General features: G+C 34.1%; 1 protein-coding gene across 1 annotated transcript in view; it reads right to left on the bottom strand.

The window, feature by feature from the left end:
- The window catches only part of SNX2 (sorting nexin 2), a 61,524-nt gene that overhangs the window by 13,879 nt on the left and 32,761 nt on the right, over positions 1 to 14,884 (bottom strand). Inside the window, exons 3-9 of the mRNA XM_018050677.1 lie at positions 13,210 to 13,373; positions 11,868 to 11,934; positions 11,478 to 11,521; positions 9,931 to 10,072; positions 6,826 to 6,904; positions 1,312 to 1,387; positions 252 to 365 (exon numbers count right to left, since the gene is read on the bottom strand). Of these exons, the coding sequence (XP_017906166.1) occupies positions 252 to 365; positions 1,312 to 1,387; positions 6,826 to 6,904; positions 9,931 to 10,072; positions 11,478 to 11,521; positions 11,868 to 11,934; positions 13,210 to 13,373 (686 nt within the window). The remainder of the gene's footprint in view (positions 1 to 251; positions 366 to 1,311; positions 1,388 to 6,825; positions 6,905 to 9,930; positions 10,073 to 11,477; positions 11,522 to 11,867; positions 11,935 to 13,209; positions 13,374 to 14,884) is intronic.

Here is a 14,884-nt window from a genome sequence, read left to right as displayed (position 1 = left end):
TAAGAGAAAAATGAAAAATGGAGCTAATTTAGCCAGAACAAACCAGTGTAAATTAGGTTACCAATAGCAAGCTACATTCCTTGTTTTAAAGTAACGAATTAACCATGTATAACCATGGTGGTCAACTGATGTGCTGAGAACTACACTCAATAAGCAAATTAATATCCTATTTTCTACTTGTACAGCTTTAAAATGCAATTGTTGGGCTCATTAATTCATCTCATTATTCAAGTCGAAAAATCAGCTCTTACTGCATCCGATTCATTCATCTTGATTGTCATTTTGTTGACAGCGTCGGCAGCCTTGTTCACCATCCTCAATATTCCTGCTCCACTCAGAGCCTGTGTATTAACTGCTCTAGGCAGCTGGAATTGAATGACAAATAAGGGCAAACAAACCGGTTAAAAGCCTAGAGGTTTAACTGGCCACAAAAGGGACTGCCCCCACATAACACCCCCGAAAAAAAAAGAAAAGAAAAAAAGGAGGTTGTATTTTCTTCACTCTCATACATTTCAATAGTGAGATCTAATTTCTCAAATACACTACTTGTACATTCTCAAAGGAAAACTTAAAAAATAGACTTTCCATTTGTTTTTCTTCTGCACGTTTACATTTAGATGGAACAACACTCTGTTTGTCAAAATATATTAAGAAATTGCCAAGCACCTTAACACTGGCCACCTGTTTGCTAGCAGATATAAACTGTTTAAAAGGAAAAAAGGAGAAAGTCTTGAGAAAAATCTCCTTATGCTTAGTCAGGGCTGTACGATTTGGAATTTTTTTTTTTTAAACAATTCTGGAGTTCAAGAAAATTAAAAATATCTCATATGGTTAACAATTAGAGGATAAAATGTGCCAAATATAAAGATCAGCATGGTTATAATTAAGCTCTTTCAAATCACCCATTTCCATTTCAAAACCTTAATAAGACTATTAGAATGTAGACATACAAACCCACATTCAACTATCTCTAAAACGAGATCTGAATAAACTTATTTCAACACAATGTCTAAACAATGACTTAGGGTATTCATAATTAGACTATTTGTAAGCTATTCTTTTAAATCTGGTTTTACTATATTTCAAGAAAGGGAATAATCATCCTACACCTATTGATATGAAGAAGATATTTGCTATGAATTTAGTTAAGCAATTAAAACATTAAGCAAAAAAAAAAAAACCCACAACACATTGCTTTATTCCATTTATTAATGCAGTTGTTTAATGAATACCTACACTTATATATAATTACTACACTGATAATCATAAATGAGAACATTTACATATAAAAATTTAAAGTAGAAATAGTACCTCCGAACTTTCTAAGAACTGCCTTAAATCAGGATCCTGTAGTAAAGTTGGATGCTTTACTGTTCTTTGAAGATACCTAGATTTAAGAATAAAATGCTCCTTTATTTATCAGTAGCATTTTAAATCTTATTTCAACAAAAGAATATTTAAAAATTTAAAAAAGATGCCTGTTTGCTTCCTATCAGTTTGCTTTCATTCTATGTAGAATTTTACAGTAATTCAATAATTAAAAAGCTTTGCATTCATCTTTTGAAAATCTATAATTATGTAAAAAGAGGTACGGTAGTGGGGTAGGGGTAGGAATGGAGAGATGTGAAATTACTTACCAAACTTCTCATTGCAAAATATTAGAGTTAGGGTACATATGTAAGTTTGTCAAACAACTCTATCTTTTGGCAGGTCAGTATGTCCCCAGTCATTATTATATATATTCTAGTAATATATATATTACTAATTAGTCCAAACTATTTTTTTCAATTGCCATCATTACCAAAATGGAGAATAGCCTACCAATTTTTTCCCCCTTGGCAGTAGATTTAAATTATCAAGTCAGTTTTGATCCTCATTTGATAAGAACTAAATTTTTTTCAACATTTCTGTTTTCTAGGGTTTTGCTATTTTTGATGTTTTCCTTATACGACATCACATAAAATAAAAAGTAAAGAGAAACATCACTAATCATTATCAGCTTACTTTAGTAATTTTCCTTTACGAGAAAAGGTCAAACTCTGACAGTCACAATAAATTACCAATCCTTCTTTCATAAGAGAAAAAATCCCACTATTTGAATCACTGCTACTTATCTAATCCCATTTTTAAAAAATTGCTCTTTCCCCAGATTATTAATTACATGCATTGTTTCAATTATAATAATTTGCCTAACAGTTAATATGCCTTTATTCTATTTACACAAAACAGATTATAGAATATGCCTAAGAGTTTCTGGGGAAAAAAAATATAAGCTCAAACATTAACTTCTGTTTTTATATATTTAAATAAAATACTTACCATATTAAACTTCATTTTAAGTCAACAGCTCACGTAAGGGGTCATTATAATAGAAGTGGTATTTAAAAAAAATATTTGCTGCTTAGTTTATGAAACTAAAAAAGAGTACAGCAGGAACACTAATTCTTTAAGTTTGAGAAATGTCGATACTTTTCCACTGGAATTTTACTTAATTTTAACACTGAAGTTCTCTAGTGCTACTCTAGCTGAGTTATTAAGTTGTTTAGAACTGTGTACTGTTTAAAAGCAGTTTGCATAAGTTGTTCATCTGAGTGCACAGAACAGCTGGTAAGTAGCAAGCACTTAAGACATTCATAAAATGAACAACCAAGGAAGACAAAACATCTAGTACACAACCTTTAAGAAAAACCGCAGTATTTCAAACGTAAATGGAAATAGTTAATACTCCTTATATTCTAAAATAACTTTTTAAAGTGAGTTCTAGTGAGAATTTTTGAGTTCTATTAAGTGAGAATACTAGTCTCACGCAATATTCCAAGAAAAAGAGTGTTTCTATAACCAAGAAAGTTTGAGATATATTACATACATATTCCTTTAAGATTCATAGTGAATAGCAGCATATTAAATGCCATGAGAAGTACTGCAGGAAAAAGATCTGGTTTAACTTTGTTAAAGCCTACATTAATAAACCTCAACTGACAGTAGATTTCTTTTTTTCACCTTAAAACATACTAGCATTTTGAGGAATCAACGTTGAAAAATTATGCTCTAGAAAAAGACAATAAAACTTTCTTCAGAGTTACATGAAAATAAAGAGCAATTAACCACTTTAAAAAGGTATTAAACATACATAATGTTAAAATTAAGAAAAGAAACATAAAACGGATTTTTAATTGATTAACTACTTGTAACTATACACCAATTCAGAATTAAGGTCAGAGAAGGTTATAGATACGCAGAAGAAAGCTGAACAAAAATGAATGTAGGAAGAATACACTGAAAATATGATGAAAAGAGGTATTGGGGAGCAGAACAGACACTGAAGGAAGACATAAGTGAAAGATGCTTGGAACTGATGAAAGTGTCAGACTCTGCAAGAAGTGGTCAGCAGTTAGTTCTTAAGATTTGTGCTAAGGAAAGGTTATCAGTATATTTATAATCACTAAGGGCTTTCAACTGCTTCCCTGGTGGCTGAGATGGTAAAGAATCTGCCTGCAATGCAGGAGACCTGGGTTTGATGCCTGGGTCTGGAAGATCCCCTGGCAACCCACTCCAGCATTCTTGCCTGGAGAATTCCATGGACAGAGAAGCCTGGAGGGCTATAGTCCATGGGGTCTCTTTCAAGTTTCTACTTACTTACCAAAACAAAATAAAGCAGGTTATACAAAACGCCTGAGAGAAACAGAGTTAAAGATATTTCTCTTGCTTTAGACTCAAAGATATGTGCTAACAAAGAGAGACCAAGAAGGCAAAAAGAAGCTGGGTCTCTGATGACATTCATTTGTTCATTCAACAAACATATCTTGAGCATTTACTACACATCAGTTACTGTTCTGAGTACTCAAAATGTATCAGTGAACAAAAGAGAACAAGATTCCTTTCCTACTGAAGCTTATATTAGAAAAAGACAGACAACAAATCATAAAAATTATGTAGTATGAGATAAGATGGCAAATGCTGTGGAGAAATCAAAGGACAAGTAGAGAAAGGACAAGTAAATGGGATCAGTCAAAGTGAAAGTTGCTCAGTCATGTCCAACTCTTTGCAACCCCATAGACTATATAGTCCGTGGAATTCTCCAGGCCAGAATAATGGAGTGGGTAGCCTATCCCTTCTCCAGGGGATTCTTTACCAACTGAGCTACTAGGGAAACCCAATGGGATCAGTGGTTGATGGCAATTTAAATAGAATAGGTCAGAAAAGCTGATACCTGAATGCCTGAAGTTTAAACAGGTAATGGAATTAGCCATGCAGATACCCCAGGAGCAAAAGCTTTATAGGATGTGCCACAGAGGATAGGGGAGTGAAAACCCAGGTGAGAAAATGCCTGGGATCTTTGAGGAGCAGCAAAAAGGTGAGTATGGCCTAGAGCACAGTGATCAAGGAAGATATGGGATCAAGTACGTAACAGAGTGAGCAGTGCATGTCATGGAAGATTTTATAGGTCATTATAAGGATTATGGCTTTTATTGAATGAAATTAGATGCGTGTATGAGTGGGGATGATTCATGTTTTAAACAGATGACACTGGCGGTTATATTAAAAAAAGATTAGAGGTACAAGGATAGAAACAGGGAGATCAACGCGGAGTCTACTGAAGTTAATTCAGACGTTTCAACTAGTAGTGAACAGATAAAAAATCTGTTGTCCAGATATCAAAAGGAAACAACAGGATTTCCTGATGAATTTGATGACATTAAACATCTGCCTACCTCCAAACCTTCTGATATGAGTGGGTTAATCAATCTACACTAACTGTTGAGGCTTTGCCAGCTGGGTTTGCAGGTACTTCTTATGATACACTTACATTTTTAGAGAAAAGGAACAATGAATTTAGGTTAAATAACTGGTCTAAGACCTCACAGATAGTGTGCAGTGCATAATGGAGTGTGGGTTTCAACACAGAAAGGATTCTAAAACCCTATACACTTCTTCATGCTACTTTACATTTCTCAGTTTATATTTACAGAAGTGTATCCTTACTATAAAACAAACTCAATATGCTCATAAGGTAACACACGAAGCACTCATAAGAAAATCAAGTGAGCTATCTTTAGGATACTTAGAAGACGTAGTTTCTGCTTACTGAGTGTGGCACAGGAGGAATGTCTGGGTTCTTAACCACTCCCATTCTCTTCTCATATTTTAACACCAGATATTAATCCTTTTGCTCAAGACAGTCATCTGGATTCTCAAAGTTCAACAAATAAATAACTATGTAAACGACTACTAGAGCATATACGAAGAAATACATCCTTGACCTGCCAGATCCAACTAGGTCGTGTATCCCACAGAAAAGCCTAAATGTTTAAATTTTAAGGAATGCCACAGAAAACTCACAATAAAAATCATTCCAGTTCCTCTGCTTCTGTACCTTTACACCTGTATTTTCTTTAGTTATCTTTTCTAATGTACAATGAACTCATAATACGCTTTATCACTACTGCAAATTCTACTAAGGTATTGATAGTATTTAACAAGCAATATTTACTAGTCAAAAAACTATCTTCACAAATACACTAGGTCAAGCTTCAGTACTTCCTTAAAACTCTCCTCAGTGTTACATAGTGAATGAAGGTACGGTTTAAGTACTATGCAATGCATTCAAGTTAAAAGAAAAGGTGAGTGGAGAATCAAATATGTCCTTGGTACAATAAATCTTCATTAAGTTTCTTATCAAGGATGTCATCCAAAATATTTCAAATTTACTCACAGAAAAACAGGACTGGAAAGGCTTCTCAAAAGGTCATGGTTATACTTTCAGGAAGAACTAAGTGAAATCAAGGCAGTATATTATCCATCTTTATTCTTAAACATACTCAGCCTACAACTTCTTTCACAACAGAATCAGTTCTAATGCCTAAATTAAACTTCTATTGATGGAATTTAAATCTTTTTCCAGAGTGACTGCTAGTCTCACAGACATAATCTCATCTTTTAAGTCTTCTCTAACATAAGATTTTAAGTTGCACACTAGCTTTTCTTATTATGAATTGTTCAAACCTGACTTTACTGTGGCATTTTTTAAAAAACTGAAATAATTTATTACTAAAATCCAGAATTTGTTGTCTCAAAAAGAGTTTTAAAAACTAATTTATACCCAGTAGATATATATGCTATTTCCTAAAAACTGTCCTTATCTACTCTAACCACTAATTTTAAGCCAAGAGAGAAAATAAAACAAATAAGCAAATTTGACTAAAATTAAAAATAAAAAAAAACCTATGATAGTAGCAAGTATTTTAAATCTAGGTAATTACCAACTATAAGGTGAACTTTAAGATAGTTTTGAACTTGTTTTCTCACATTTTCAGCACAGAAAGGGAGAAATGTTAAGATTCTGGGAGTAGATTCCTCCCATCCATTTCTCTTTGAGTTGGCCACAATGAACACAAGTCTTCAAAGCTATAGGAAATGTGTCAGGTCAAGAAGCATAAAAGAAGGTACAGCATATGTATCTATCAGCCTTTAACTATACAGTCAGTTCAAGCACTGACTAACCCTTTTGTACTTTCAAGTCACAATCAACTATAAAGAATTGAAGGAGGGAGCACAAACCTAATTTTTCATTGTATTTAAAAGAAAAATTAATGTAGATAAAGACAAGTATCACTTTTTATGAGAATTAATAGAAACAGAACAAGATGACAGTACCATATTTTTTAATGGACCAATTTTCTTTAAAAAAGCTTATAGCACTCTTAAGAGTAATAGAGTGGTACTTCAGAATTTTCATACTTAATAATATACTTGTGCCACTTAATGGAATCAGACTTATATTACTGAAAAAACATAAGAGTAATAAACATAGCTGATTAGAATTACCTTTCAAGAGCTGCTCTCCTTTTTTCTACAAATTCTGTGGATGATGAATCTTCTTTACCCACCTTGACCTTGGTCATGCCTTTGAAAAAATTGAATGAGATTCACGATTTTCTACTACCGAGAAACATTCTTTTAAAATAATTTCTGCATAATTTGGCTTCCCTGGTGGCTCAGAGATGGTAAAGAATCTACTTGCAAGGCAGGAGACCCAGGTTCAATCCCTACGTTGGGAAGATCCCCTGGAGAAGGGAATGGCTACCCATGCCAGTGTTCTTGTCTGGAGAATTCCAAGGAAAGAGGAGTCTGGCAGGCTACACAGCTCATGGGGTCACAGAGTCAGATGCAACTGAGTAATTAACACTTTCACTTTCTGAGTAATTTAAAATATATTTGAACTTGACAAAAAAGTGTCAAAAATTATAACTAGTATCATATGTTTGACAAATTAATATATATACTTGGCAAGTACTTGTAATGTAACCTACAAGAGTACAGAAAAGCAGAGGTTGAGGTATGTCTGTAGTTTTCCAGTTTGGAATCCTTATTTTACTTGATATATATTATACTCCTGGTAAATTAAAATGTGTTTGATTGCAATATGCATAATGGAGTTCAAATTCATGAGTTTAGGCTCATTTGATATTTTTCTCTCTTATGAGCAATAATTAAGTCTTTACTTTAGTACTAGAAAAATAAGTATAATCTGTGAATATGCTAAGTACTTCCACTGCCACAGATTTTTAAGAACATGGTTTATTTATTGTATCTGGCTTTATAACAGCTGAAATAATGAGCTCTTTCACAGAACCTCTTTGAAAAATAAAGTCATGTGCAAATTTTTTCTTAATGTATTCAGTTTTAAAAACTGATGGACAACATGAAATTTTAAAAATGACTACTTCTCTACTTGATTTTCTGCCAAGAACTTCACAGAACAATTTATTATCTACCTTTAATAATAGCTCAGACTTTATGCACACATTTAGAGGAAACTAACTTGACTTTATCTTTTATTTAACTACATTTAGTTTTCCTGCTAATCTCTTTACTTATATTTTTTTTAAACTGCATTTTATATGGCTGCCTCAAATTCTTCCAATCTTTTCAAGCTAATAATTGGTGGACAGCTGAAGATTATTAGAGGAAAATATTAGTTTGAAACACAATAAACTTGGCATGAAAATTGAGTTAAAAAAATTTTTTTTCCCTGGCTCAATGTTTAAAGACTAGTGTATCTAGTCACCAAAATGAGAAAAATTATTTTGTTTTTCCTCTTTTGATATATTAAAAACAGTTGTACAACTTAAAGCTAAAGAAAAAAGGATATTAATAATAAATAATTTATGATAAATGAAACAAGTTCACTACACAGATAATGGGAGGCCAAAGGATACCACTGCAACAGTTTAGAGAAATAAAATTATTAACTAGACTAGCAGTTCACATGGAGAAGGCAATGGCACCCCATTCCAGTACTCTTGCCTGGCAAATCCCATGGGTGGAGGACCCTGGTAGGCTGCAGTCCATGGGGTCGCTGAGAGTCAGACATGACTGAGCGACTTCACTTTTACTTTTCACTTTCATGCATTGGAGAAGGAAATGGCAACCCACTCCAGTGTTCTTGCCTGGAGAATCCCAGGGACGGCAGAGCCTGGTGGGCTGCCGTCTATGGGGTCGCAGAGAGTTGGACACGACTGAAGCGACTTAGCAGCAGCAGCAGTTCACAAAGCATGGTTAGAATATCTGGAAGCATTCTGAGACCTTTTTGAGGAGTGGCAAGGGATGTGTACTAAAATCTATCTTCATAATACACCACACTGTTATTTTTGTATTTTTTACTCTCATTCTTTCACTGAGAACTCAGTGGAACTTTCCTAAAGTTATATGCTGTGCTGTATTACAAAAGATAGAGTGCAGAAGCAGATGTGAAAATAAAGCTATTTTCTATGAAGTCAGAAATTAAAGATTTTGCAAAACTGTAAAAAACAAAAAAGGCAAGCCATTCTTACCACTTTTTTGCCTAACAAAAATAATTTTTCTCAAAAACCTTATTTGTTAATAACAGGTTATCAGTTTCTTATTTTTAAGTCAATTAATGAACACAATTTAAAAATTCTCACGTGTAAGTATCAAGAGATATAGCTCCAAAAGCAAAAGCTCTTTGAGGCCCTTCAATAAATCTGAATACACAAGGTGTCTTGAGACGAAAAAGCTGAAGAACTATACTAGATCTTTGAATTTTAAAAATGAAGAAGAATATAAAAATGCTTTTGAATATATCAAGGTTTCAAAATCATAAAAGATACAGATAAAACTGCTTTTCAAATCAATTGTTTAAAGAGGTAAAAACAGTAACTTAGAATGAAACTTATTTATATTTCAGAATAACAATCTTATATATATAAAAAATTGATTTATATAAAAACCTATGACTGGGAAATTGGTTCAAGATGATGGAGAAGGAGGATGTGCACTCAACTTCTCCTGAGAGAACACCAAAAATCTATCACTGAAAAGAAAGAGTGGAAAAAATACTACAAAATTTTAATGGTGGGACAATAAAGGTTTTCCTCTTTTGTAATATTCTGCATATTCTTAACTAACTAAGGCTTTATTACCTGTAAAAGTGAAATGTTTTTAAATGTTAAATTGAGGTATGTAATAAAATGAGTTTAAATAGCTCCTGTGTGAGCAAGGCTAGATCAAATCTTTTTGTACAATGTATAGCTGAGCATGGAACATCTCCAAGTCCTCAGAAAAATGTTAATATGCTAATAATATTAAATATTCTCTAAATGTTACTCAGTAATAAGGTACTCTAACTACTCTGAAAGTTTTTAATTGCTTTCATCTTGCTAAATTCCAACTTAATATTTAACATCATCACATTGTATAAATCAAAATCCTTAGGTATTAGAAAATAAAATTTTTAGCTATATACTCTTCAGTTGATAAATGACTATCACAAATAGAATATTTAAATTCAGTATCTCTTAAGACATTGATATGTCATGATAGTGCGTGATCATGGAATACACAAATCCATACAATCAAAATTGAACTAGTCCCAGTAACAAAAATCAATTTTTAAAGATTTATACTTACCTACTATACTCTTTTCTGGAGCTGGTGGCACAATATAACCAACATGTAAATACTTGCTTGCTAATTTGCTATGCAAACCGAGGAAGTCACTAAATCTTCTTTTAACTGAAAATTCACTTTTGCTGAACATGGAAAGAGAAGTCTACAAGTGAAGAAGAGGTATTTCAAATTTTGAATACTGAAAAATTATTTAAAAATTAATGTAATACATAATTGTGAATATGCATACACACACACACAGAGGTCTACACTGCAAAAAAAAATGTAGAGTAGCTAACTAATGTGAAACAAAGATTTCTAACAACTGAAAAAACCCCAAATCACAGTTGTTGCTGCTTTTTGTTTTTGTTTTTTTTTTTTTACAGAAAACACCTGCTTTATTCTACACTTAACTCATCTCACTGACTCTACCTGTATTTATGCTAATGATTCTTAATCTCTGATCTTTACCTCTAGCCTAGATCTCCACTGGGCTTCAGTCTGATACATAGTCCAAGGGAAAACCTCCATTTAAACTGCACTGCCATCTCAATTTCACCATATTTTCCCCTGCTGGAAAAGTGAAGGGAACTTCTCTGTATTGTTTACTATTATATTCTAGCTTTTGGAAGACAGCCTGACTCCAAGGTATATAAATAAGTATCTGTTTAATGAATTAACAGATTTCACTCCATACTGTGTTCCTCTCTTTGTATTGCCTTTTCTCCAGGATCATTCCAACAAGCACAGAGTTCCTCTAGACAAAGACTCAGGTTTCCCTTCTTCCTCACTTCTTACATCCAAGCTCTACTGATCACACCTCCTATATAATTCAAGAAACCATTTTCTTCACTCATCCCCAGAACCAATTCCTAAGTATCACTTCTCACAGTAGGACTGCTGCAGACCCCTTGTCTTTAAGATTTGAAGGTCTACAATCCCTTTAAGAATTGCAACTACCTCAACTAGAGATCCTGACCTTTCTTTTTATTTTGGCCACACTGTGCAGCACGTGGAATCTTAGTTCCCTGACCAGGGATTGAACTCACATACTCCCCAGCAGTGGAAGCACAGAGTCTTAACCAGTGGACCACCAGGGAAGTTCCCTGACACTTTTATCCTCCCAATCCAAACTGAGTCAGAGAAAGCTTTCTAGAACAAAAATCTCAATGTGCCACACTCTTGTTTGAACTTCAATGGTTCTCCATCATACAATTCCTAATGTGGCTATTCATAATAAAGGCAGGCTTACTGCCAAACAATTTAATCTGGCACCACTTTCTGCAGGTCCTGCAGGTTTCTTATTTCTGGCTTTTATACAAGCAAATCGCTTTGCCCCCTTTCCCACCCGCAACACTTCTACTTTGTCTGGATTAGATCCCTTCCTGCATAGCCTCCCAGAACACTCTCTCTACCAAACCACTCACGACTCACTCTGACTATTTATGCGCAACTTTTACTGGATGATAACCTTGTAAAGACAGTGATCACGTACACTTTAATCACTGTGGTATCCTCATACTACACAGTGAGGGCTCAGTATTTTTTTAGAGGAGCAAAAGGCTTACCTTTGTCGTTACTCTGTAAGCCATGTAAGCATTCATGCCATCACCTATAAGAAAAGCCAAGCTATTAAAAATGATAAGCTTAACACACAAGGTAACTATGTGAGGTAATATATTAACTTGATTGTGGTAATCATTTCATAAAATATTAAGCTAATCACATTATGATAATTGTGATGTGCGTACATCCTAAATATACACCATTTTTATTTGTCAATTATTTCTCAATAAAGCTGGGGGGAAAAACAAACCACCAAGCTGCCACAAGTTTAAAAATTAGAAGCACCAATTTTAATATTGTAACAATGCATGTAGTTAAGAAAAACAGCACATTAACAACCAAGTTAATTATTAAAAAGAAGCAAGTACAAAATATAATAAATGTTGACTCACCAACTTTCTCTGGATCTGATACACCAATTTCTATATCAAAAACATCTCCATTTGCTTCTTCTTCAATCTAGGAAAATTTTTTTGGTATTAAAGATTCCAATTTGTATTATCATCATAATAGTAATAAGTATAATTTTTACCATCTATCTTTTACTAGGATCACTGCCACATGAAACAATTTCAGAGTCATTCAGCACTCTATTTCTGAAAATCAATGAAAGCTTTTACATTTCCTGTCTATGTGAAAAATACACACACACACACAGACAACAGGAAAAGGATAATTAGGAGAAGTAACAGAACATCTTGTGCTCCTCCGACTTCTCAGATGTAAAGAAAACTTCTGGAGGAATACTGTGGAATATTTTTGTTCAATCTTCAGATGCAGATTATGAAAATAACTCCTTATTTTTAATATTACTATTTTTCAAAGCTGTATATCTCCTCTTTAAAAACCAGGAAGTAGCCATTACTTTTGCCAGTAGAATCCTACATACTTGCAGAAATTATTATAAGCAACTTGAGCATCATGATTTCTCTAATTACCTAGTAAACACATGTTCTTCCTGAAGCCAATAAAAGCGCTACAAAGCTCAATGAGAAAAGAAGTAAGAAAATGATAAATCTATGAGGCTACAGAGAAGCACTTTTTATGCCATTGTAAGTAAGCAATCCCTGTTAACAGTAGTTCTGAGGGAAAGGCTTGTCATTTTCAAGAAGAAAACACAGGAACTGTTCGATCTTTCAAAATTTAAAAACAACATTAATATTCCAAGACTTCAGAAAAGTATGTTTTTCTAATGATAATTTTTTTCAAAGTTGCCCTACTGCACAGATTTTTGAAAGTAAGCCTTACCTGAACTGTAACATACGTAAAGCATATAAATCCTAGGTATACAGCTCGATAACTTTTACAAAGTAAACACATCTCTGTAACTAGAACCGAGATCAAGAAAAAACAGCATCATTAAGGCCCTCACGCTTCCTCTCCACTCACTACACATCCCCTGCTCTGCGAACACAGTGTCAGTCGCTCAGTCCTGTCCGACTCTGTGACCACATGAACTGTAGCTGGCCAGGTGCCTAAGTCCATGGGACTATTACGGTAAGATCACAAATGACAAACTGCCTGACTTGAGAAGCAAAGTGATGTATTCAAGTTATTGGATTAAAAAGTGTGGGGATAAATTTAGAAACCAAATCATCCAACCTCTTTAGTGTTCTTTTTGGGAATGTCTAAAAGGCTCTGATTACAAATGACGGACAGCAGAGAAATGCTGGGCGGGGAACAAAAAGAAGTATTATTTACATATTAATTTAGAATATAAACATTTTTCCATACCTCGTCCCTGGATCTATCAAAGATCACAGGAGCAGACATACTCTTTGATTCAATTCTGGGAGCAATGAGTGTTGTGGGGGTCACAGGTGTGACTGCAGGAGAAGGTTCTGAGGAGAGTATAGGTTCCCTTTCTGGACTGTCCAGAGAAACTTCCTCTGTAGCTTCTAGATACAAATTAAACAAGTTAGTTAAGGATACTGGTAACAAGCAGAGCAGGCAACGAATTACGAAACATTTTTATACGACCCATAATATCAAAATATTATTTTAAAATAATTGTTATAAATAATTTAAGAATCCTTCCTTAGTGGTTTATTTAAAACTTTAAAACCAACAGTGACTTTGTTGATTTTAGGAAGAATTCCAGTAAGTCAACATAGTTATCTATACTAGTGGTAGGGATAAAGCTAGAAGGAAAGCAATGATGTGAATAATTCCACATTCATTTGTGTTTGGATCTATAATATATCTAACACTTGTGGTAACTTACCTTCCAAAATCTTGTATTCAGGCTAACATTATGATTCTTTTATACACACAAACACAAACTTTATAGCGGAGAGCTGCTCAGAACTATCCCAATTGGGATTAAAAATTTGTTATGCAAAGTCCACAAAGTAATCTAAAGCAATTAACTGCTAAAGATTACAGGATATTAGCTGAATACACTGGAGAAGGCAATGGCACCCCACTCCAGTACTCTTGCCTGGAAAATCCCATGGATGGAGGAGCCTGGTGGGCTATAGTCCATGGGGTCGCACAGAGTCGGACACGACTGAGCGACTTCCCTTTCACTTTTCACTTTATGTACTGGAGAAGGAAATGGCAACCCACTCCAGTGTTCTTGCCTGGAGAATCCCAGGGACGGGAGAGCCTGATGGGCTGCCGTCTATGGGGTCGCACAGAGTCGGACACGACTGAAGCGACTTAGCAGCAGCAGCAGCAGCTGAATACACAAATACACACAAAGCAATAGGTGTTTAGGTTTTCATTTAAAGTGCTTGTTCATTTGAAAAATCTAAAACTAAATATATTTATAAACAAAACAAATCAATAAACTGAGTGTCTAAAAGCTATGTAACATTGTGCTAAAGGCAATGAAGAAACACACAAAAATGTAAAGTATCATACCTGCCCTCAGGGAGTTTATAATCTAGTTGGGAAAACAAGATATAAGCATGTGGAATGTTAAACAACAAAGACAAATAACAGCCAAGAAAACAATATAAAGAGCATAACAAAACGTTTAACTGCTATATGAACTATAGGAACAAACTATAATTTGAGCTGAGACGGCAGAGAATAATCTAGGCTGGGGAAAATAGGGAATATTTTATGAAACTGAATTGAAAAGATATGAATGGATTTAAAAAATGAGGGAAGTATTCCACAAAAATGAAACACAGTTGACCCTTGAACAACATGGGGATTAGGGCCACCAACTCTCTACACAGTCAAAACTCTGAGTCTAACTTTTATTTGGGCCTTCCATATACATGGCTCCTTTGTTTTAGAGGTTCCGCATTCTTGGATTCAATCAACCTCTGATCAAGTTGTACTGTAGTATTTACTAATTTTAAAAAATTAGTATTAGTGGACCTGAGCATTTCAAACCCATATTGTTCAGGAATCAATCATAACTGAGTAAGTTAAAAGCAAAGCCAGAAAAGTAAAA

This window comes from Capra hircus, chromosome 7 (assembly GCF_001704415.2).
Source record: "Capra hircus breed San Clemente chromosome 7, ASM170441v1, whole genome shotgun sequence".
NCBI classification, from domain to species: domain Eukaryota; kingdom Metazoa; phylum Chordata; class Mammalia; order Artiodactyla; family Bovidae; genus Capra; species Capra hircus.
Note: the sequence above shows the minus strand (reverse complement) of the source record. Positions and strands in the feature narration are given on the sequence as shown.